This window comes from Myotis daubentonii, chromosome 7 (assembly GCF_963259705.1).
Source record: "Myotis daubentonii chromosome 7, mMyoDau2.1, whole genome shotgun sequence".
Lineage (NCBI taxonomy): Eukaryota > Metazoa > Chordata > Mammalia > Chiroptera > Vespertilionidae > Myotis > Myotis daubentonii.
This window is the reverse complement of record NC_081846.1, coordinates 22,547,727-22,571,896: the sequence shown is the minus strand read 5'-3', so window position 1 is coordinate 22,571,896 and position 24,170 is coordinate 22,547,727. Positions and strand designations below refer to the sequence as shown.

Sequence of the window (24,170 nt, the reverse complement as noted above, 5' to 3'; positions counted from 1 at the left end):
GTGGGTGCTCCTGACACCCACCCCTGGACGGAATGTCCCCCTTTCTCGCCACACCTTTGGCTCCAAGCCTCACGTAACCCATGTCTATTGATACATATACAGTATGTGTCCACATGTGTCCTCCTCTCTTCTCAGCTGGGGGACTGGGCTTCGGTATTCCCTGATCCTCCAGATCAGTCCCCAGATCAGCCCCAGGACTGTCCTGACCCCAGAGCCACAGCTAGCCTTTATGGTACCTTTGGTGGGGGGAGGTACCCTTCTGGTCAGTCCCAGTACAGTACGGAGCCAGGAGCCTGCCCCACCTTACTGCAGCGCCCCCTTCCTTACTCCTGGTGGAAGTAGGGTCACCAAAGTTGACAAGTGAGGCACAGGCTGGATGCCAGCTGCCCTGACCCCCTTGGCTAGGCACCTTGGTAATGACAGACTGCCCCACCCTGTGACCTGACCCCTCCTGTCTTCACCTGGCCCCACAGGTGAGTGCCCCCTTCAGGATTGAAGTAGCTCAAGACATGCTGCCCAAAGACCAGGCCTTCTCATGCCCCACGGCCTGTGGCATCGTGCCTCCAGGAAAGAAGAAATATGTATCGGTGTTTTTCCACCCCAAGACCTTGGACGTCAGAACTATGGACTACGTGACTGTTATGCCCTCTGGCTGCGCCTCCCAAACCCTGGTCAAAGTCGTTGGTTTCTGTAGAGGTACTGGCAATCCCAGGACGCTGCAATTCTCTGGGGACAGGAGCAGCCCATGCTTAGGATTGGGAAATGCTGCTTGCCTGCTAAGAGCCGGCTGCCTCCTTGCCCTTCAGCCTCTGTGTCTGCTGCCCCCTGGTGGACTCAGTGAGGAATCAGTTGAGGACACCTGGAGATCATGTGCCTGCCCTCACTCCTGGGGACCTGGAGGTCTTCTCAGGCTGCTGGGCTCCCAGCCTTTCCAGCCTGGCCGCCTGTCTCCAGGCAGCACCACCTCCCATCAGTGGGACCCTTTCTGAGACACCCTTGGGGAGGCTGATAGTTCAGCCCCACCCAGGCGGCAGGGCCCACTCACAGGGACCCCATCTCCTATGCCCAGGTCCTGATGTGTCCCTGCAGCACTACTGCATCAATTTCAGCTGGATCCACCTCGGAGAGCGCTCAGAGCAGTCCCTGTGGATAGAGAACAAATCGGACTGCACGGCCCACTTCCAGTTTGCCACTGACTGCCAGGAGAGTGTCTTCAGCATCAGGCCCAGCTTCGGGACCCTGGTGGGCAAGGCTCGCATGACCCTGCTCTGTGCCTTCCAGCCCACTCACCCCATCATCTACTTTCGGCGGGTGGCCTGTCTCATCCACCACCAGGTGAGTGGGGAGGGAGGGGTCAAGGAGGGGCTTCCCTGGGAGCTGGAGGGGCCAACCTGAGGCCCCATCATAAAGACAATGCTTGTTGCTCACCTCTGTTGTCTCGAACTTCTGAGGCTGTCTGCCTGGATCGTCTCCTCCAGAGCCCCAGCTTGGCTTTGGAGCCACAGTGTGGCCGGAGGCACCTGAAGTGAGCACCCCGACCCACACCCCTGGGCAAGCTCATTCAAACTGTGCCCTGACCAGCTGGTGGTGAGTGGGGGCTGAAATCCAGCTTCACATGGACCAATGTCACAGGACCCACTGTTCCTGGACCTGATCGGGACCTGCCACTCAGACAGCACCAAGCCGGCCATTCTGAAGCCTCAGCACCTCGTTTGGTACCGCACACACCTGGCTCGGGGCCTGACGCTCTACCCCCCTGACATCCTGGGCCAGATGCTGAGCGAGAAGAAGCTGGAACAGGATAAGAATGGAGCCCTCATGATTCCCATGGAGGTTCGATGGACCCCACTGGGCCCTGGGAGCAGGCTACCCCGCCCCCCCCAGATTCATGCCCCCTCTTTAGCAATTCTTGGGCAGCCCTGTGCCTCCATAGCAGGGTGGGGGTGACCTGTGCAGAGTTCTGGCAGCTTTGTCCAGAAAGAATCATACAGGTGAGGGCCATGCTGGAGGAATGCAGCTGGGCCTCCACCCGCTTGTCTCTCCCTCCAGGACCTGGAGGATGTGCCGGCGCCGCAGTATCCCATCATCCCCCCCATGACTGAGTACTTCTTCGATGGCACCAAGGACTTGGCCATCTTCCCCCCGCCCGTCAGCCTGGAGCCTGTTGAGGTGGATTTTGGTGCCTGCACCGGACCTGAGGATCCCAACCCTGTCCCGCTGTGCCTGGTGAACCACACCAAGGGCAGGATCACTGTGGTCTGGACACACAGGTCTAACTGCCCCTTCTGGGTGACCCCAGAAACCTGCGATGTGCCCCCGCTCAAGTCCACGGCCATGCGCCTGCACTTCCACCCGCCTCACCCAAACTCTCTCTATGTGGTGGAGCTCGAAGCCTTCGCCATCTATAAGGTGTGTGCAGACACACAGGACGGGGCAGGCGGGTTCTCTGGCCCAGAGCCTGAATGGCAGGACGGGGTCTGAGGGGGTGACAGAGGGGCCCTACAGGACCTATCCTCTTTTCTCCTAGCCAGGCTCTTCTCCTTGGCTTCTTGGCTGGGAAGTAGCCTTACTGGTTTGTGTTCTCCCAGGCTCAGGGCCTGCCTTGGCTGAGGGCCTTCTTGTCTTGTGTGATTATGTCTGTGTCGTGTGTGGCCTCCCACCCGCTCAGAGGGAGATCTCAGCTGGGTCCAGCCCAGGGGGAATTCTGGTGTAGGCAGAGTTGCTCCTGGCGTCTCTTCTAGTCTTTGAAGTAGGAAGTAGTCCCTCTAAAGGAGCTGGGGACAGGAACCAGGGCCTGGGGACAAAGGCGCCAGGTAATTAGGTGTGTGTGTGTGTGGGGGGGGGGGGCGGGCTTATAGCACAGCACAGCTTCCCTTGGCCAGGAAACTCCATGCACAGGCTGACCCCAGCCCAGCCTCAGTCCCAGGCGCACATGGCTCCCTCCTCATCTCCAGGTGGTCCTGCCCTTTCTCTCCCTTCCCCTCTCAGCTCTGCTCACCTCACTGTCTCCTCACTGTCTTTCCCGGTGGCCTGGGTGGTGGGGCCCAGAGAAGACCTGAGCAGTGCAGTCAAGATTAGAGTCCTTTACCAGGCATGTGACCCTGGGCAAGTGCCTTGATGTCTCTGAGCCCTGGTCTTTTCATCTATAAACGAGGTCACATCCAAACTTTTGAGAAGTCTTTCTAAAACTGAGTCTTTAATTGTCTCCATTCTAATACCTTGGCAGTGGAATGTGGAAGTCTGTAGGAATGAGGCTGTGGACACCTGCCTTGGCCAAGGCTGAGCCTGTCAGATATTTTCCCCCTTTATTGATTTTTAGAGAGAGAGGAAGGGAGAGGGAGAGAGAGATAGAAACATCAATGATGAGAGGAAATCATTGACTGGTTGCCTCCTGCACACCCCCTACTGGGGATTGAACCTGCAAGCCAGGCATGTACCCTGACTGGGAATCAAACCAGTGACCTCTTGGTTCCCAGGTTGACACTCAACTGCTGAGCACACCAGCCAGGCAGCATGTCAGATTTTTAGGTTGCATGCCTAGCCCTGTGCTGCCCGATACAGCAGCCACCAGCCACAGGGGGCCACCAAGCACTTGAAATGTGGCCAGTCCAAGTTGAGATGTGCTTTAAGGGTAGAAGACATTTTAGATTTCAAAGACTTAGCATGAAAAGAATGTAAAATACTTCACAAATCACATATACTGACTATATGTTGAAATAAGATTTTATTGGGTTAAATAAAACATAATCAAAATTAATTTCATGTGTTTCACTTTATTAATGTGGTTCTTAGAACCTTTAAAATTATGTCTGTGGCTCACATTTGTGGCTCTCATATTTCTATTGGCCAGTGTCTCTCTAAGCACATTTCTCCAGGATGTCCTAGGGCTGGTGTGAGGACTGAAGGGCGGTTGCTGAGTGCTCAGTGTGGGGAGCCAGGCTTGCAGCAGGAGGGGCCTGATGAGGACTCCTGCAGTGCAGGGGGGGCAAGCTGAGGTGCCACACAGGGTCGGACACGGGACTCTGAGCTTGTCTGTGGATCCGCCCCCACCCCTTGCAGGTCCTGCAGAGCTTCAATAATATTGAGGAGGACTGCACTGTATGCCCCTCCTGGTGCCTGACACTTCGGGCACAAGGCCACAGCTACTGTGCTGGCTTGGAGCACCACATCCCCCAGTATTCCCTGGATGCCCCCCAGGTGAGCATGGCCCAGCAGCAGTGGGCGGTAGACAGAGAGCCTGGCTTCTGCCATGGCCTGCAGATCCCTCTCCCTTTTCTGATCGTCTGAGAAACGCATCCCAGCACCCTCTCTAGCTGTCCCAACCTCCTCACCATCAGCCCCTGGGGACTTTCTCCTGGGACTTTCTCCTGGGCCATGGCCCTGGAACTGAGGAGAGCCTGGGGCTTGGACAGCTGGTCCCTGCCTGCTCCATCTGAAATACACCCCTGTCCTCTCACTTGGGTTTAAAATGTTCCAGCTCCTTCGTTTGTCTGTGCCCCATTTACTGAACATCTGTCAGGGGTAGGACACCACAGAATGAGCCCTTGCTAGGATTGCTGGGGCTTTCACTTTCTCAAAGTGGGGTTCCCCTCGGCCTCCTGCAGGAGAATCATCTAGAAGGAGCTGCTCATCCCAGAGCTCCTGAATCAGGACCTCTGAAAGCGGGTTCTTCCAAAAGATGGTTTGAGGGTGCCCTAAAATGAAAGAACTCTTCCTTAACCTTGAGGAGAGGTCTTGGAGGCCTGTTTCCTGGGGCCAGTTCCTATGGTCACTCCATCTCCCTGTCTGGAGGTATCTGGAAGGCTGAAGCATTTTTTGGTGCCAAGCTGTGGCCTCTCTCCATTCCCTGAGTGTGTGTGTGTCAGGGGTGGGAGGGCCTGTAGATCTGAGCATGGGTCCCTCTTCTCTCGCAACCCAGCTGTTTCCTGCAGTGTCTCCCAGTGAGGCCTCCTACCGCAGCCTGCTCCTCACCAACAAAGGCTCCCTGCTGCTGACCTTCAACCTGGCCCCCAAGAGCAGCCCAGACATCTCCCTGCGGCCCAGCTCGGGCCTCCTGGCCCCTGGGGCCCACCAGATCTTCCTCATCTGTACCTACCCCAAGGGCAACACCTGGAAACAGCACATTTTTTACTTCCAGTTCAATTTTTGCGCCCAGTATCTCAAGGTAGGAGTCAGGAGTAGGGGCCTGGGTCCTTGGGAGTGAGCCATAGTCTGGAGTTGCTCCCTTTTCAAAGCCACATGCTGGGATTGGCCTTTAAAGCTCACTTAAAGTAGCCAAGAGACTGCTACTCCTTCAGGAAGTACATGGCAGGGAGGTGAGCAGCTCTCTCACCGCTCCAGGCCCTTATGGGGTCCGGGTCAAGAAAAGGGATTCAGAGTTTCAACAGGAAGGAGCAAGGCAACACAAGACTCCTATCTGCAGGTGGTAGAAAGGGCCAGGCCAGAGAAAGGGTCTGGGGTGGTGGAACCATCGGTCCCTGAGCTCTTTCCAAGAATCATCTGGGTCGGTCCCAATCTACTCTGCCTTGGACAGAAGCTGCACGGGCCCAGGGGGTGGTGGGGCCTTTTTCGGCCCCTTGGAGCTACCTACCCATGGCTTCCTGGACATTCAGGGGATCCAGGGCTGCAGGGTGAAGTCAGGGCACTGACCTCCCTCCTCTGGCCCCAGGAGGTGAGCCTACAGAGCCGGGAGGAGCCGTTGCAGCTGAAGCTGGACACCTCCAAAAGCATCTTCTTCAAGCCCACCCGGGTGGGCTGCTCCTCCACCAGCCTCTTCACCTTCCACAACCCCTCGCGTCTGCCCCTGGAGTTTGAGTGGAGGGTCTCCCAGCAGTACCGAAAGATGCTGACCGCCCAGCCCGCCAGGGGGCTTATCCAACCCAATGAGAGCCTCGTGAGTTCCCTGCCCCACTGCCCAAGGCCATCCTCACCTCAACCATCATCTCTTACTCATGCCTCTCAAGGGCCAGGCTTACTATGTGCACTTCCCACTTGACCCATAGTCACCTCCTATTCAATCCATAGTCACCTCTCCCAGTCTTACAAGTAGATGTGATTGTTACCATTATCATCACTCCCCATTTTGTAAAGAAGAATTAAGACTTAAGAAAATCCATTCACTAAGATGATAAATTAGGAGGTGCAGAGCTGGGACTTAAACCAGGGTTTCTGATGCCACTGCCCAGGGGTGAGTCCACCCTCCACCCATGGTCACCCAAAACTGTGAGATCACCGGGAGGTGGTTTGGAGCAGCTGGATTTGGGCCAGGAGTGAGGAAAGGGACTCCTAGAGGTCCCAGTGGCTGTCTGGAGGGGAGCACAGGCTGGGACCCAAGGTAGCATCCTAGTCTAGGGCCTTATAGACTAGTTGGGAGGCCAAAACAGGCCACAAACCACTAACACGTGGTAGGGGTAGTAATCGGCCAGGCAAGAGACAGACTCTGGAGTCAGCCTTGAGAGTTCACACCCAGCTCCCATCAAGCACCCTCACCACTGTGTGACTTTGGGCAAGTTACCCCAATTCTCTGAATCTCCAGCTTCTCATCAGAAAACGAGGCACTAAAATAATACCACTTCCCTGGTGAGGACAAAGGAGTGAGAGGCTTTGGAAAGTAACATGATATATAGTGTGTGTGTAAGATAAACACTCAGGAAGGGTTACCATCGCTTGATGTCCTGCAATGGGACTTCAGATAGCCTGCGTGGAGGGGGGGGGGGTCCCGAAGACCCTACACAGGGAGAATCTCTGTGACAGCAGACGCTGACGTGGACCTTCAGTCCCCTGGAGGAGACCAAGTACCTGTTCCGAGTGGGGGTGTGGGTCTGGGAAGCCGGCCTGCCCTCAAACGCTAAGCCCACCACCACCACCCACTACATTATCCGGCTGGTGGGCATGGGCATCACCAGCACCATCTCCGTGAGTGGGAGAATCCCGGTGGGTTGGGGTGGGTGCTGGGGGTCAGTGTACCCCAGGGGACCCAACACTGAGAGGGCAAGTGATGGGAGCCCTCTGGCCCCTGGCCCATACCCCTGGAACTGCCCTTCCTTGGGGAATCAGGGGTGGGAAAGCCAGAGCTGGGGGAGCCCCCTACCCTGGCTGGCTGACTCTGGCCCTCAGGCAAAGGAGAAGGAGCTGGACTTTGGGAACGTGGTGGTGAACAACCAGCAGTCCAGGTTTCTGGTGCTCCAGAACGAAGGCAACTGCACCCTCGATTATCGCCTGTTCCTGGAGCAGCACAGCCCTGAGAGTATCAGCAACGACCCCCTTGGTACTGGCCTGGGCTAGGGCTGGGGCCAAGGAGGCGGGCACTGGTTAAGACTGGTTAATCAGACCACGGTTTGTGGGCAGGCAAAGCAGAGCTTAAACCTTGGTGCTTCTACTTTCTAGACGCATGGCATTGGGCTGGCCCGCTCTGAGCCTCAGCTTCCTCACCTGTAAAGTGGGGCTAATGGTAGCACCTACCCCACAGGCTGTTGGTGGATCAAAGTGTTTAGCAAGATGCCAATGACACAAAGACAGATGCCCTCTGTCTTGGTCTGGGAGGAGGGGCTCTGCTCCCCATTTTCTGGCTCAGAGCCTACTCTGCAGCCAGTGCTCTGCCAGCCCCGGGGGGATATCTGGAGAGGAGCAGGAGAGGCAGAACCTCTCTGACCTGCACTGAGGGCCCTCTGCCCTTGACCTCACCTGGGTCATCCCTGAGCAGCTCTTCAGCTGGACCACACAGAGGGGAGCATGCCACCCTGGTCCCAGGACACCATCTGCCTGACCGCCTGTCCCAACCACCGGGCCCAGTTCTTCTGGACCATCAGTTACTCTCTCCTCTCGCACAGAGGTACCTGGGCCGCCTGACACGGATTCAGGGCTTGGAGGAAAGGGCGAGGGCTATGTGAGCAGGACTTGGGTGGGGAGACGCGGAGGGTCCGGGCAGAGCTAGCTGACTAAGTGTGAGTGTCCTGGGGTGCACCTGTGGGTGTCTAGTGTGTGCCTCTCATACCAACTACCTCTGTGTGGGTGCCCGTGTATGCGACACCTGAGCCGTGGAGGTTCAGTGAGGAGGTTGGAGCTGTGCTGATTTACTGTGGGATCTCAGGCAGACCCTCAGCTGCCCTGGGCCTCAGCCACCTCCTCGGTGGAATGGCGTTGTTCCCAGCCTGCTCGGGGGCAGGGGACAGCATCCAGGGCAGCAAGAAGAGTGGCTCAGAGTGTGGAATTGAGCCAGACTGCCTGGGACTGGATCTGGCCGCTGCACTTATTAGCTACGTAATCATAGCAGGTTGTTTAACCTCCCTGTGCCTCATTTTCCACATCCGTAAAATGGGGATAATAACGGTGCACAGGCAAGAAAAAGGAAAGCAGTACTGACTCAGGTTGCCGCATGGAAGAACCTTAAAAACATGTCGAGTAAAAGAATCCACTCACAAAAAGCCACATAGTATATGGTTCCATGTATGTGAAACATCCGGAATGGGCAAATCTATAGAAACAGAGCAGATTAGGGGTCATCAGAGGTGGAGGGAGGGGAGAATGGGAATGACAGCTATTGGGTTTCTTTTTGGGGTGATGGAAATGTTCTAAAATTAGATAGTGGGGGTGGTTGCACAGGTCTGAATATACGAGAGAACACTGAATTGTATGCGTTAAAGGGTTAATTTTATGGCATATAAATTATGTCCAATAAAACTGATAGTAAGAATTAGTTTGACCACAAATGCGGTGCACATTAAACACAGTGGTGTGTGTGAAGCACTTAGGACCGTGCCTGGTACGTGCAAGCATCAGACAAGGGCTGGCTGTCATTGGAAACGTCCCATAGCCTGGGGGACATCTGCTGCTCCTAACCAGGGCCCCAGGGGTCCCACACGCCCCGCCCCAGGGGAGCCGGGAGGGGAGCCCACTCCTCTCATCCACATCCCTCTCCCCCAGATAACAACATTGGGGAGAAGCGGGAGCTGTGCCGCGTCTTCCTGACGGCCGTGTACCCCTTACTCTCCGTCCTGGATGTCTGCTCCTTGGGCAGTGCTGGGGGCATCACCCCCAGGCACCTGTGGTACCTCTTCTCCCTGGACTTGCTCAACAGTTACCTGGAGCGTGACCCCACCCCCGGGGAGCTCATGTACAAGGTGCCCACCAGGCACAGGTGAGCCGAACCTGGGAGGGGGTCAGGGCCTGTTGGGGATATTCTTGGAGCCTTCTGTCCACACCTTCAACACCAGGCCCTGTCCAAGAAGTGGCTCCCTAACTCCCCCCAAATCCTTGCCCATCCCTCGAGGGGCCTGGAGAAGGCAGGGATCGGCTTGGCATCCTAAGTACTGCCCAAGTCCCTAATTCCACCTGTAGGGCGATGAGTGCCAAGCCCCTGGGAGGTCCCCCTCTTCTTATTCCTGTCTCTGAGCCATTTCTCTGCTCCACGCAGCACAAGTCCAATCGCACCCGTCTACACCCCTCTGAAGCTTGACTTCAATTTTGGGGTAGCGACCATAGAGGCCCCACCCTCCGTGGTGCTCCTGGCCCTGAAGAACAGCGGAGTGGTGCCCCTGGACTGGTAGGGCTGGAGTAGGGGGTAGCTAGGTGCCTGGGGGCAGAGGGGGGGAGGTGCTAGAGGCCCTCACTTGCTACTGGTAGACCTGGCTGCCTGGCGTCTGTGAAAGCGGGCACCCCATCGATGGGCTGTGGCGGCCAGGGTGGGACTGTGGCTGCCCAGCAGGACGCAGGGCCTGTCACTGGCTGGGAAATGACCACGGGCTGGGAAGTAGTGGCATCACCTGCTGGAGACGGCACCGTCATCTCAATGTTTAATGAATGAGAAGCGTCCACTGAGCATCTGCTCCATGCCAGGCTCTGCTTCACAAGCCTTTTTCCTCCAAGCCTCACGCCAGCCATGTGGGAAGTCCTCCTTTGCTGACTGGTTCACAGACGGGAGGCTAAGCACTCAGCACAGCCAGGTTTAACCCCAGATTTGTCCACTCTAGGGCCCCTGTCCACACTCCTTAGTCAGCAAGGCTTAGAACAGCTCTTGTGTACCAGGCACTGTGCTGGGCGCTGGGGCACCCCTGACAGAGCCCAGTCCAGTGAGGACAGGCCTGCATGGGGGTGAGTAGAGGGTCTCAGGTGGGGTGCGGGGAGGGGGGAGAAAGACAGGGATCTGCTGCTGCCAGGGGGTCAGGGAGGAAGGTGTGACTGAGTGAAGCCCCGTGAGGCTGCGGGAGCGTGGAGGCTGGCCCGGGGCAGGCTGCACTTCTCTAGTCACCCGGGGCCCAGGCCGGAGACCCGAGCCACACGCTTGGCCCTTCCTGTGCTTGGCTTTCCTCCCACTGGGGCCCGAGCTTGTGCCCAGTAAACATCCCGTTTCCACGCCAGGGCTTTTTCTTGTTCTTCCTCCCTGTCTCTGCCACGCGCCTTGATTTCCTAGTAAACTTCCTTTTGATGACTTCCAACTTTCCTTGGCTAAATGGAGGTGAGAGAGAAGTGTCCCATCTGGGTCAGGCCGGGGAGAGAGCCAGGCGTCCAGCCTGGGCGTGACAGTGGGTGGATGAGGTGGAAAATACGCAGGCAGGGCATCTGGGAGCTCAGGAACCTTCCTGCCTGAGCAGAGTCTTGGGGGTGCGATGCCCCTTGCTCTGGCTTATCCTGCCCCTCCCTGTGGAGGTTGCTGGGGACACTGGCTCCCCAGGCGGCCTGCTGAGAAGGGCTGGATTCTGAGGAGGGAGGGCTCTGGCCCTGAATGACTAAGGAAGCTTGGCAGGCAGGGCTGCCGGCCGATGGGGAAGGCCTAGGGCCCATTTTGAGCTCTGGATCCGCCATTCACTGGCTCTTTAGTGGCCAGGAGCCAGGTCCAACAGGGCTGGGGGCCGGGGGGGGGGGGGGGAGATGGGGGGGCAGGAAAAATGGCACTGGCCTGTGTCCTGGCATGGAGCAGGGTATTTTGGTGGATTGTGTGTGCATGTGTGTTTGTGTAGGAGCAAGCCAGCTCCCACTCTCTGTGGAGAGGGCCCAGGTTGCTGGAAACCGAGGCGAGAGGAAACCCAGGCAGAGTGCCCACGCGCGGGGCCCGTCCGTCGGGAGATCACTGGAGGTTCAGGAAGCAGTCTATGCTTCTTCCAGGAGCCCAGGCACGGGGAACCTTCCTTGGATGGCTGGACTCTCCTAGGCTTTTTGTGTGTTGTGCTTCCCTTCCCTTCCTTAGAAGGCTATTTTTGAAAATTCTAGCTGGTCTCGGCTGAGTTTATAAAGAACAAACCGAAGGTTTTATTCTTGCCAAGACCAGCAAGAAACGGGAGTGTGGACTTGGCCCGGAGGCGGCAGCCGGCAGGACAGATGGAGTAAGAATCCCAAGGATGAGGAGGGCATGGGGGGAACAGGGAGCCGCACCGTTGCCCACTCCCTTTGAGCCTTCTCCCCTGACGCCTCTGCCCTGGGTGCAGCGAATACTAGGGGCCTAGTGCTTAAGGGGAGATTCCTTACAGGGGCCGGCTAACCGGCTAACCTCGTTTGTTTCCTGGTGCACTCGGTGGGTCATTGGCTAAATTTTCCCTGGGGCTTCCTAGGCACAGGGTCCAGGCTGGCTCTCAGATAGAAATGCCGGCGAGCCCAGGCCCTGCAGCAAGGCTCTCTGGGCAGACAAGCCTGTGGTGCAAGGTGATATGTGCAGCACAGGAGGCCACCTCACTCCGTTTTGGACGTGAGAAAGGCTTTTCGGAGGAAGCTACAACTAAGCTAGGCCTGCAGCCTCCGGAGAAGCGCAGGGAGAGGCACAGAACCTTCCAACAGAGCACCTGGCTTGTACGTGGGTAAGAGGAAAGGGCCCAGCATGACTGGAGCATTGATGGGGAGGGAGGGGAGGGCCTCAGATATGGTGGGGCAGGGGATGGATCCAGCAGGGGCCAAGGTCTAGGCCAGGGGTGGGCAAACTTTTTGACTTGAGGGCCACAATGGGTTCTTAAACTGGACCGGAGGGCCGGAACAAAAGCATGGATGGAGTGTTTGTGTGAACTAATATAAATTCAAAGTAAACATCATTACATAAAAGGGTACAGTCTTTTTTTTTTTTTAGTTTTATTCATTTCAAACGGGCTGGATCCGGCCCGCGGGCCGTAGTTTGCCCACGGCTGGTCTAGGCCTTAGAATCCTTCTCCTTCCGAGAGTTTGGACTTCTTCCCAAGAGCATCCATGGGATGTAAACTGGGACGAAGGGCAAAGACATCATCTACTTACCAGGCCTGTCACTCTGGTCTGGGTTTAGGAGAGAGAAACGGATTAGCAGTTTGAGGCAGGGGGACAGGTGGGGAGGCTGCTGCAGCCCCCGGATGGGGGAGCCCACACTAGAGGGTCAGCAGGGAAAAGGGGCTCGGGATTATTTTGAGGGAGACTGGGTGAAGGCGGTGAGGGAAACGGAAGTATTGAAACTATTTAGATGACCCCCAAAATGACAAGATCTCCACTGGTCAATATCCCCCAGATAAAAATGACAAAAGCTGTTTATTCACCTGTAACAAGTCAACCGACACAAGGTGATGGGAGAAAAGTAAGAACTTCCCCTGCTCCCCTTCAAGTCCGCCCTGCTGAGGTGATGAGAGCTTCCTCCCTCAGCACTTGTACAACATACAGGCCCAGCGAAAACTACAGGGTTATTCTCTCTCTCTCTCTCTCTCTCTCTCTCTCTCTCTCTCTCTCTCTCAGTAATAGCACATTTTACATACTACTTTCTGCTCAGTATTATATCAATAACGTTCCCTTTAGATAAATACAGATCAATACATAGATCTAGCTCATTCTTTTTAGTAGTTGCATAATATCCCATTACATGGCCATAAATTATGAAACCACTCCTCTATTGGATGACATTAGTAGTTCTCAGTGCTTTATATTTTTCCACTACAAAGGAGGTTGTGACTTTCCCAAAATATAATTTCTGTGTCAGAGCGCATATACATTTTTCATTCCAAATTCCTACCAAAAAAGGTGGCGGCAGCTCCTTCTCTCCCTACCTACTTTTGAGGGCATCTCTTCTTCCTAGACATAACAGCACCGGATGTAACTCTTCACATGTCTGATGTGAAAATATTTCAGATCAACTGGAGGAAGTTTTGATTTGCTTTTTCCAACTCCCATTGAGCCTTTTCGGATTTGTTGCCCATTTTCTTTTCCCCTCTGACTGCTCCCTGTTCATAGCCTCTGCCAGTTTAGGGCCTTCTCTGTGCCAGACCTCAGGTTGTGATCTTGGCCTCCGTTGTCACTTGTTTTGTCAGCAAGGGCAGTGTCTACTTTACTACAGCACCAGGCATTTCAGAGGCATTAATCTAGGCCCATCTTTCTTCAGATTCCAGAACGCAAGTCCTGCTGGGACCTCTGCTCTCTGCCCTGTGCCCAAGCTGGGCACGGTCCCTCTCGGGGGCCCGGGTTGGTATTGCTGGCATTCTTAGGAGCCTCAAATGGAGTTTTGTCACAGAAAACCCTCCAGGGTTAATGGGCAGCTCTAAGTGACCCACATATATAAGCAACCTCCTTGAGCCCCCAAACCCACAATGGGAGCCCGCCCAGCCTTCAATTCCTGTTTAGTCCTTGTGCAATGACATTCTACAGCAGCCACGTTTGCCCAGCCATGCATGGGACAGCTTGCCAGGTGGGATGAAGCAGAGAGGCATGGAGGAGGCTGCCCACCTCCCTCCTGGGGCTCAGAGCTCCCGCCTCTCTATTCTGACTAAGAGGCTTCGCCCCCTCCTGCTTTGTACCCCCTCCCAGGGCCTTTCTCTTTCCAAGTGACCTGCAGATCGACCTGGAGCTATGGGCAGAGCAGACAGAGTTTGACAGCACCGAGCTGCACCACATGCGTGTGCAGGACAATTGCATATTCTCTATCAGCCCCAAGACTGGGAGCCTGAGTCCTGGGCAGGAGCAGGTGGTGGAGCTCAAATACAGGTGCTTCTCCCCGCCGCCCCCTTCCCTGCACTGCCCACCCTGCACTTCCAGTCCTGAAGATCCCTCCTTTCCCCTGGCTCCCGGAGAATCCTGGTCTTGCACTGTGTGATCCCAGGGTACCCTGAGCAGCCACCACCCTGGGAGGACTCTGCCTTCCCACCTACAGGGGAGGTTTAATTCCCCTCTTGTCCCTTCCCAACTCAGGGGCTTCCACATGCTCCCAGGGCAAGCCAACTCAAAGCCACTGGTGTGCTGTGATCGTTTGTTCTCCCACTGGTACCAAAGCTCCCTAACTCATCCTGGACTTGTGCCCTCCCTTCCAGCCACCTGTTCATCAGCACTGATCGCCTCCCAGTGCTCTTCAAGGTGTCCCATGGCCGAGAGATCCTGGTGAGGCCCCAGCCCTGATCCTGTCATTGGACAGTCAAGAGAGGAGCAGGGACTTATACCCCCAAGGAGCTGGGGTCTGGGTCTCTCTGCTGGGGGCTTCACTTCCTCCCTGGGATGAATGCTACTCATGATCTGTCTATCTCCAGATAAATTTCATAGGTGTGACAGTGAACCTGGAGCAGAAGTACGTGCACTTCACCTCCACCGTGCACCAGTTCATCCCTGTCCGGATCGGTGACACACTGCCCCCGCGCCAGGTCAGTGGTCTACATTGTCCTGCTCACCAAGAGGCCTACTTGTTGACCTATGTGTATCTGCAAAAGTTCTTGACAGGGTGACAAAGACACTGCCTTCCGGAAGCCCTCACTCTAAGAGATGGGCCTGCAGGTTGGACCCCGAGAGACCCAAGGCAAGAGGCTTCAGCTTCCTGGTGCCCAGTGCCCAACCCTCTGCCAGGCCTCATTCCCATGCAAAAGAAAGGTTATTATATTTGTTCCTCTAGCACAGGATTCTTCAAACCACACTGATAACCCACCCCAGATCACAAATCAATACATACATGCAAAGTGCTCTGATGGTTTGTTTTATTATATTCTGTTACTTTTTTAAAAAATGCTGGACATAACCCACTAAATTGGTTTCATGACCTGCTCACTAATAGGTCTCAGCCACATTTAAAAATCACTGCTTTGAGAGGGATATCTTTCTGCATCGTGAATTCACCCGAATCGGGTTCCTTTGCTGTGAAAACATACATTGAAAATCTCCAAGAGGGAGGCATAGTATTTCCCTAAGTATTTTATAGCTCTGAAATTTCCAACTGTTTAGAAGCCCTTGTGTTTCTGGGCAGGGGCCTCTGGCCATTTAGCCTAGAGCAGTGGTTCTCAACCTTCCTAATGCCGAGATCCTTTAATACAGTTCCTTATATTGTGGTAACCCCCAATTTCATTGTTTACAAATTGAACATAAATAAAGCATAGTGATTAATCACAAAAGCAATATGTAACTATATATGTGTTTTCCAATGGTCTTAATCGACCCCTGTGAAAGGGTCGTTCGACCCCCAAAGGGGCTGCGACCCACAGGTTGAGAACCGCTGGCCTAGAGGAAGAGAAATGACAACCTGAGATGGGGTCGCCAGCAGCAAGCTCTGTTCACTTCCCTACGTCACCTTCTACTTCACTGGCTTCCCAGAAGCCCCACCTGAGGCGGGGCATGCCCAAGCTTGCAGAGGTCCAGAATCCCAAAAAGGAAGTCAAAGGCTCATGTGCCCCAGGAGAGCTTTCAGAGCGACCAGACCACTCTCCTGTGGCCCTGAATGCAGACAATGGAAAATGCCCTCAGACAAGGAGCCAGCAGACCCAGTTGTGCCTCCAACCAAACCCCACAACTATGGGCGAGCTTCCTCTTTCGTTCATGACAGATGATGGCCTGGACTTGCAAGAGGGCAGTGGAAAGAGAGAGAAGTAAACAGATTTAATTTACATTTTGGAGGTAGAATCATTGGGACTTGCTGGGGATTGGATCTGGGAAGTGAAAAGGGGAGGGAGCCTGGCTGGTGTGGCTCAGTGGCTGAGTATCAAATCTATGAACCAGGAGGTCACAGTTCAATTCCCAGTCAGGGCCCAGGCCCAGGTTGCAGGCTCAATCCCCAGTGTGGGGTGGGCAGGAAGAGCCGATTAATAATTCTCTCTCATCATTGATGTTTCTCTCATACTCTCTCTCTCCCTACCTCTCTGAAATCAGTAAAAACAAAAAATTTTTTTTAAAGAGAGAGAGAGAAAGTGAGGGAAAGAGGGTGCATTGGCCTCCTAGTTTGAGCTACTGGGAGTATGTAATGCCATTTACTAAAAGGAGATACACTGCAGGGAGGAACAGGTTTTAGAGTGAAGAGGTTGGTTTTGGGCAAATTTGAGATGCTTGTGAGACAACCAAGAGGGGTTATCCAGTAGAAGTTGGTACAGGTCTGATGCTCAGGGGACGGTCCAGGCTAGAGAAATAAAGTCAGCATATTCAGGAGTGGGTGCTAAACAAGATGAGAGGACTGGGCCTCAGTCCAGATGAACACTTAGTTCTCTCTGGCTTCTGTTTGCTCATCTCTAAAATGACTAATTGGACCAGAAGATCTCTGGTTTCTTCCAGGACGTTCTGTGATTCCCAAACTTTGAAGTTAATCCTGGGGGACCGCATGCCTTCCTTCTGCTCTCCCTTGTCTGCCTTTAAGCAGGAAGGCCTCTGATAGCAGATGTGGAAAGTGGCAGTTGCACAGGTGACTAGAACCGGAGCCTAGAAAATGATGAAGAGTCAGGATGGTGCTTGCTTGGACAATTTCCCTAAATGCCAATACTAAGGACATGAGCTAAGTGTCCCCTTATACCTTGACAAAGGTAAGTTCAGAGCAAATAAAACGAAGATTACAGATTATCTTAAAATATCACAGCCTGCAAATACAGTTATATACTTCTTGGATGATGAAGCCAGAAGGGAAATCAGAGGTACTTAGGGGAGCTCTGGGACTGTAAGTGTGACTTATGGAGACCAACCTGCCCTCCCGCAGTGGACACAGAATCCCAGGCTCTCTGCATTGCAGCCCTGAGCCTGTACGGAGGTTTCCTTATCTCCACCCCCTGCAGATATATGAGCTGTACAACGGTGGCTCGGTGCCTGTGACATATGAGGTCCAGACCGACATCCTGTTGCAAGTTCAGGCAAAAAATTTTGACCACCCCATCTTCTGCTGCCTCAACCCTGAAGGGGAGATCCAGCCAGGCACCACCGCTCAGATCTTGTGGATCTTCTCACCAATCGAGGCCAAGACCTACACAGTGAGTAGCAGCCTGGGCTAACATGGGGCGGGGCTTGAAATTGGCCTCCTCAGCAGGCCTTGCTCTGACTAGTCCTTTCCCCCACCCTCCTAACTGCCCAGGTGGAGGTGCCCATCCACATCCTGGGATGGCACTCGGCCAAAATCCAATTCCAGGGAGTGGGCTATGACCCCCATGCCTTGGGGGATACAGCGCCTTTCCACAATATCTCCTCATGGGACAACAGCTCCACACATTCAAGGCTGATGGCTCCTGGACAGGTAGGGGGAAGGGAGCTGGGAAGGTCTGAGGCCTAGGAGGAGCCTGAGGGCCCAGGGTGGCAAGTGCATGGGAATAGGGAGGCTGGGAAGGAAGTTGTATGATGTGGAGAATGGAGAGATACAGAGGTGAAGTCTGGAACGAGACTTCCTCCAGGTTTAGGAGGCAGCACCAGCTCCATGGGAGGCTTACCCTGCCACCTAGTGACCACAGGTGTTCCTGCTCAAGCCAGTCCACCCTCTTCTCTGGCCATTAGGGTGAGGTTACTAGAAGGCGTAGAAAGAAGGGGTAGATAATACCTAGGGCTCTAAGGTATTATTTTCAAACAGAACAGCCCACCCCTGGACCTAGATGGATTTGCTGAAAGATATCTAGAGTCACTAACACTACCTTTAGTTCACATACTCCTCACTGTTGGGAGGTCTGACCCATTTATCCATCCACCCATCTATCCATCTCCTCACTGACCTGTATGCCAGTTTACTCATCCACATATCCATCCATCCATGCAGTTCTCCATCCATCCTTCCAGGCACCATCTAATCATTACCCGCTCCTATATCTGCCTGTCCACCCTTCCACCACTACCCTTTTGGACTCTTACTGCAGGATAAGCACTATGGAGGCCCTGGGGACACAGAGAAGAGTCCGACAAAGTCCCAGCCCTGGAAGCACTCAGTCTGGACAGAGAAAAAGTGTTCCTTTCATGTAGCCTCAAGTCTTCCCAGACACCCCTATAACAGCTCCTGTTCTGTGCCCAGTGACAATAACAACAGCTGGTCACCCATTAATTTATAACCATCCTTCAGGGCCTCAAACAATTTCTTTATTTCTGTCTTCTTTAAGCAAATTCTGATTTCTCAGCCTTTCCAAGCCCATTTTAATGGTCAAAATCATAGGATTCAGAGTAAAGCTAGGTTTACCCAAGCTTCACCTGTGAGAGACCTTTGGAGAAAATATTTATGCTCTCTGAACCTCAGCAGCATATCTGTAAAATGGGAATAGCAGTAGAACCTGTATCATAGGGCTATTGGGAGGATCAAATGCATGTTAATTGCCTACCACGGTACCTGGACTGTTGAAAGCACTCAGTAATCGGTAGTGGTTGCTCTGATTATTATTTTTTCACATCCCAAAGTTGCTGTTGTGTTGTCTCCACCAATAGGATGTCTTCCTGTCCCAGTCTCATGTCTCCCTGGGAAATATTCCTGTGCAGAGCAAGTGCAGCCGCCTGCTGTTCCTTAACAACAGCTCCAAAAATGAGACAATTGTCTTTGCCTGGCAACTGAAGCCTCTAGACTTCGGGGAGGTGAGAGCCGCTTGTGTCCACAGATTCTGAACCTCCAGCAGAGTTCCAGACCTACCCCCTTGTCCCATCTCATCCCACCCCATCCTATTCCCTCCCATCCATACATCCCACCCCACTTCATACCATACCATCTCATCTTGTCCCATTCCATCTCTGTGAAGCTCTAGAGACTCCTTCCCCAAACCAACAGGTGTCCGTGAGCCCCATGAAAGGGAAGGTGGCTCCGGAAGAGACGATCCCATTTGTGGTAACTCTGAAGGCCTCAGTGCATGCCAGTTTCTACAGCATGGACCTGGTATGCAAGGTAGGATCAGCCCCAGAAAGAAGCTGAGTTAGAGCACAACTCCCAGCCCTATTAGATCCCCAGATCCCCAGGGTGAACCAGCTCCTGGAAGGACAGGGGGCCCACAGCAAGCTGCCCAGACCTTAGTCTTCTCGTTCCTTGTCCTGTGCCACAGGTGTACCGGCAGGACCTCCTGAAGGAGTTCCAAAAGGAACTGCAGGAGTGGCAGGATGAGAAGGTGCGGCAGGAAGTGGAGTTCACTATCACAGATAGGAAAGTGAAGGTGAGGAGGGCAGAGTGGGCCTTGAACACCATAGATATTTCTGATTGGCCTTACCAGAGATGACAGAAGTAATGATCTGAGGGGGTCTTACATGCAAAACTGGCCAGCCTGCCTTAAGAGAGTAGATTTCTTTCATTAAACTAATCATAATATCTCCTCAAGAGACTCTGGATACAGAAGGCTGGCTGACCATCCTGCTTCATGTAGCTAGTACTTAACAGGTGCCTTTGAAGTGCTGGGTACTAGGGACCAGAGGAAACAAGATAGAGCTCACCTTCTGATGGCGAACAGTGCAGTACGGTGGTTTCGGGTGTAGACTCTGGGAACAAGTTGCCCGGTTTGGATAATTTCTAGCTCTGTGATCTTGATCAAATTATTTAACCTCTCAGTTCCCTCAACTGTAAACTGGGGGGGGGGGGGGGGGGGAGGGAGGGGTAATATGACATCTGGGATTGGCTTCAAGATAATTCAGAGGTGGAGTAGAGATGAGACAAGATTGGCTGTGAGTTGCTAATTATTGAAGCTGGGTGGTGGGTAATGGAAGATTCTTTGTATACAAATTTATATATGTCTGAAATTTCCCAAGGTTAAAAATGAAAGTTTTCAAAATATTTTAAGTGTAAGTAAAATATTTTCTGCTTTGAGCGCTCTTTGGGGGATCAAATGAGTTAATACATGTAAAGTGCCTCCCCCCCCACCCCCCCCCCCCACCCCCCAGTAGGCATTCATTAAAGATGCTATGAGCATTTGTCGGGGGAGACCAATGATAAACATAAGACAAAATGTATCTTGGTTCCTCCTCCAATCTCATAGCTTTCCCATGGTAGTATTCATGTTCCTTGATCACCTTTGTGTCCACCACATAGCTTCCAAGGGGGGACTGCTCCCCTCTAAAGCTCTGACCCGCCCTAATTGGTTTGGCTCAGTGGATAGAACGTCGGCCTGTGGACTCAAGGGTCCTGGGTTTGATTCCAGTCAAGGGCATATACCTTGGTTGCGGGCACATACCCAGTAGGGAGTGTGCAGGAGGCAGCTGATCGATGTTTCTCTCTCATCGATGTTTCTAACTCTTCTATCCCTCTCCCTTCCTCTCTGTAAAAAATCAATAAAATATATTTTTAAAAAAATAAAGCTCTGATCCAACCGTGGAGGCAAATCATATCTTGAGGCCACAGAAGAAGGGATTTCTGCATTAAACCCTTTTTTCTGAATTAAATCTTAATAAGAGGGCTGTTTCCTTATCACACCAAACCCCAAAGCTCCAGGGCACAAAGACAAGCCTTTTGGGGCAGCCTACACATATTTGGCGGCACCTCCTCTCTCCTTCAGTTGGATAACTAGATTTTCCTTGTCTTTAGGTTACACTTTCCTAAGGAAGGTTCTGGAAGAAGGTGTTTCTAGAACTTGGGCAAGTTCAAGAGGGCAGCAGGTCCTGGCATTGGCTTCAGGCCTCTAGGCCTCTTGTATCCTAAGCAGGGGTCTCTTTGCTTTCACAGAAAAGGGCGTATTATGAAGCCTATGAACCTGTGAGGAGGTACAAGGTAAAGCAATAAGCCCCAGGACCATCTCCTTGGATAACCTGAGAGGGTCCTTGCTCGCTCTCAAAGATACCTCCAACCCCTGGTCCAGCCTCCTAGAAGGGTAGAGTCAAACCCCTGCATGGCCCAAAAGACCATTGGTGATGGGAGTACAGTCCTGAAGCCCCTGCCATCATTGCCTCCCTCTTCCCAAAGACGCTGCCCCCCATCAAGAAACAGCAGTCTTTCGATCCACCCACCAGCTGGAATCTTAGGATCCCAAAGGAGGAGACATCCTGGCCATGTCCCCAGCCACCCTCGCCAGGCCTGCTCTACTTGGGCCTCACTGCCCGCGCCCATGCCATCGACTACTTCCTGGACAACTTCTTCTCTGACTTTCCCCGACACTTCTTGTACCGGTGAACTCTCAGGGAGTGAGGGGTCTCCATCCTCTACTTTCTACCCTCCTCCCTCTCCAGAACAGGGGCTGCCCAGACCCAACCCTTACTGAGGGCGGGAACAGGTGCAGTGGCAGGGGTGGGGGAGATTGGGGCTAATATGGCATTGTTGGGCCCAAGATGCCCCCATTACTGCTAAAGCCCACATGCAGAGGAGGCAAAGAGCCAGAGGCCTCTAGGGAACCCACCTAGGCTTCCCCATCTCTCCTTCCTTCCTTTCCAACTGGGAGCCTCTCCAGGTCCTGCATCAACTCTGAGGGTTGGGTTTAGTTCCCCAAATGCAGTAGCACTATGTCCTCTTGACTGGGAGGCCACCACCACCGCTTGTGCCCCCAGTCCCTGCATGGTGGCTTGTCCAGGCCACTCAATGTCATGGCTCACCCCAGGATGCTGCCAAAGAGGACGTGTGTCAGGGAGGAGTCAGAGGCTTCTGAGAAAGAATCCACTGACACGTGGGCCCCTGTCTCCAAGCAGAAGAAGCAGCTTTTGGTTGACTGTCTCACCACCATCATCAGGTGACTGTCCACCCTGTGGACCCTAACCCTCATTTCTCCAGCCCATTCAGTCAATTCTGAGTCCACTCACAGCCGCTGAAGTCCTAGCCCTTCCTTTCCTGAAAAATAAAATTTCCTCACAAGATCCTTCCATTGATGGCCCCAGGCTCTCTAGGATGGTACAGCTCCCGTAGAGCTGGACGGAGGGATCATCAAGGCGGGGTCCCAAGTTCTGCCCTGTCCACGGCTGGTAGATGATGTCTAGAGCCAGTTCACATTCTCCTCAGGGTTCCTGTCCCTCGTGTGTGTAACTCAGACTTTCTGGCTCTGTCTCTAGCATATAATGTTCACCTCCAAGGCTCCATAGGGTCCAGAGATACCTTCCTCTAAAGAAGGAGAGGGGTAGGAGCAATGGACCAAGGGCTTCCCTCCCCCACTTAGCTCCTGTTTGTGGACCCAGTAGGCGAGAACCACTACTTGGGGAACACTGAAACCAAAGCCTCACAGGGGGCCACAAGGCCTCTCAGTGAGAACTTTCTCTTCCTCCCTGCCACCCAGGGGCTTGCTGGAAGATAAGACCTTCCATGAAGCCATGGACCAAAGCCTAGTGGAGCAGATTCCTTACTTTTGCCAGTTCTGGAGTGAGCAGTCAGCCAGGTTCATGGCCCAGTCCAGCAGCCTGCACATAGGACCAGGCCTGTTTCTGTCCTCCAGCAGCTTGGGGGACAAGGAAGGCAAGGAGCAGGAGGAGGACAAATGGGATCTGGGGGAGGAAGATGGGGAAGAGGAGAAGGAAGAAGAGGAAGAGGAGGAAGAGGAAGAGGAAGAAGAGGAAGAAGAAGAGGAGAAAGAGAAGAAAGAGGAGGAAGAGAGCAGCAAAGAGGATCCTGTGGAGGATGAAGAGATGATGAAGAAGAAGGAAGAGAAGTCGACCTGGACGGAGACCGAAACCACACAGCAGCCTTCGTCCCAGGAGTCCCTGAAATGGTGGTGGCAGCAGCAGCTGAAGATCATAATGAAGGAGGAGCGAGAGCAGGATGAGAAGATGGCCATCAGCAGGTGAGCAGCCAGACGCAGGTGAGGGTTTGGAGGAGGGCTGTGTGCAGAAGGATCCTTCCTGCAAGAGAGTGGTATACTGGGGTGGCCTCCTGTGCACATGTCTTCCAACTCAGTGTTCAACGGTTGGAAGAGTAAGGCCTGGGTGGGAGTATTTGCAGAACGGCAGTCTGAGCTTTAATTTTTTTCTCCAAGACCTGCCTATTAACATTCACCGTCATACCACTACAAGGAGAGTAGTTATAGTCTTCACGATCTCTTAAACGGGTTTCTAGAACCAGGAGAGAAGTTCCACCTCCTCTTGTACCACTTTCCCTAGGATTGCTCCGTGGTTGCTTTCTTTTGGGGTTGGGATTCCCTAGGCCCCATGTAGTCCCTTCTGTACATTCTCATTGTTGGATGCCTTTCCCCAAACGTGGCCGAGAGATGCGGACTACAATTGCCTGGGTTCGAACCACACTACTGTGCCAGCAACATAACACTTGACAACTTGGGCTCTGTAAGTGTCGGTAAACTTGGAACGAGGACGCCGCCTAGTGTTGGGAGGGTGGGGAGGTCAATGAGAATCCAGGTAGAGCACGTGGCACACGGTACGGCACCGAGGAGGCCAGCAGAGAATGTGATTGTGGTGGGTGACAGCCCTGACACCTACTCTCTGGTCCCCCGCAGGCTCCCGGCTTTCGCCAACCTGCAGGAGGCGCTGCTGGAGAACATAATCCAGAACATCCTAGTGGAGGCGAGCAGAGGGGAGGTGGTGCTCACCTCGCGGCCGCGCGTCATCGCTCTGCCGCCGCTCGGCAGGTGGGGGCACCCCGGCCAGCGCCGCGTGGACGGCAACGGAGGGGTGTGAGGGGTGGTAGGGACGGGCAGGTTTGGTCCCAAATCTCGCCCTCGCCCCTACCTGGGGCTTTCTGTCTTCCAGGATTCCGACTCTAGACCTGCTGCAGGGGGCGCCCCAAACAGCGGTGCCTCGGCCGGTGCCGCCGCTCCCAGCCGACACTCTGCGGGGGCCAGCGCCCAGCCCCTTCGATTTGCTTGATAGGTTCTAACCGGTCCCCTCTCCACCGCCCCACCAGTAAAGCATCTAGCTTTTTAATTTTTATTTGTTTCTTTCTATATCCGTTTTTATTTCCCCAACGCGGAAGCAACTCGCACTGGGTTTGCTACGAAACAGATGGTGGGAGCGGCTGTGGAGTGCCACAACTCATCGGAGACCTAGGGGCTGGCTGGGAGATTGCCCTCTCCACTCCACACCGAGGCTCGGCGCTGTATCTGGTCAGGCCAGGGGAGGGCGCTTTGGTTGGGGTCCGACTGGCCTTAAACACAGTGTAGCCAGGTGGACAGAAACTGAGCGCCACGCCTGGTCAGTGCAGCAGGTGGCCT

At 53.9% G+C, this 24,170-nt stretch overlaps 1 protein-coding gene across 1 annotated transcript in view; it reads left to right on the top strand.

The window, feature by feature from the left end:
- Positions 1-23,889, top strand: part of CFAP65 (cilia and flagella associated protein 65) — a gene marked incomplete at its 5' end in the record, with an annotated part of 29,416 nt that extends 5,527 nt beyond the window's left edge. The window contains 26 exons of the mRNA XM_059704859.1: positions 474-696; positions 1,070-1,335; positions 1,633-1,833; positions 2,050-2,409; positions 4,060-4,197; positions 4,919-5,164; positions 5,669-5,893; positions 6,757-6,915; positions 7,117-7,267; positions 7,703-7,831; positions 8,923-9,136; positions 9,413-9,541; positions 13,738-13,914; positions 14,238-14,304; positions 14,451-14,561; positions 16,938-17,129; positions 17,231-17,389; positions 18,553-18,696; positions 18,887-19,000; positions 19,155-19,262; positions 20,759-20,803; positions 20,996-21,198; positions 21,624-21,752; positions 22,290-22,790; positions 23,457-23,588; positions 23,710-23,889. Of these exons, the coding sequence (XP_059560842.1) occupies positions 474-696; positions 1,070-1,335; positions 1,633-1,833; positions 2,050-2,409; positions 4,060-4,197; positions 4,919-5,164; positions 5,669-5,893; positions 6,757-6,915; positions 7,117-7,267; positions 7,703-7,831; positions 8,923-9,136; positions 9,413-9,541; positions 13,738-13,914; positions 14,238-14,304; positions 14,451-14,561; positions 16,938-17,129; positions 17,231-17,389; positions 18,553-18,696; positions 18,887-19,000; positions 19,155-19,262; positions 20,759-20,803; positions 20,996-21,198; positions 21,624-21,752; positions 22,290-22,790; positions 23,457-23,588; positions 23,710-23,836 (4,650 nt within the window). The remainder of the gene's footprint in view (positions 1-473; positions 697-1,069; positions 1,336-1,632; positions 1,834-2,049; positions 2,410-4,059; positions 4,198-4,918; positions 5,165-5,668; positions 5,894-6,756; positions 6,916-7,116; positions 7,268-7,702; positions 7,832-8,922; positions 9,137-9,412; positions 9,542-13,737; positions 13,915-14,237; positions 14,305-14,450; positions 14,562-16,937; positions 17,130-17,230; positions 17,390-18,552; positions 18,697-18,886; positions 19,001-19,154; positions 19,263-20,758; positions 20,804-20,995; positions 21,199-21,623; positions 21,753-22,289; positions 22,791-23,456; positions 23,589-23,709) is intronic.
- Between the last annotated feature and the right edge of the window lie 281 nt (positions 23,890-24,170).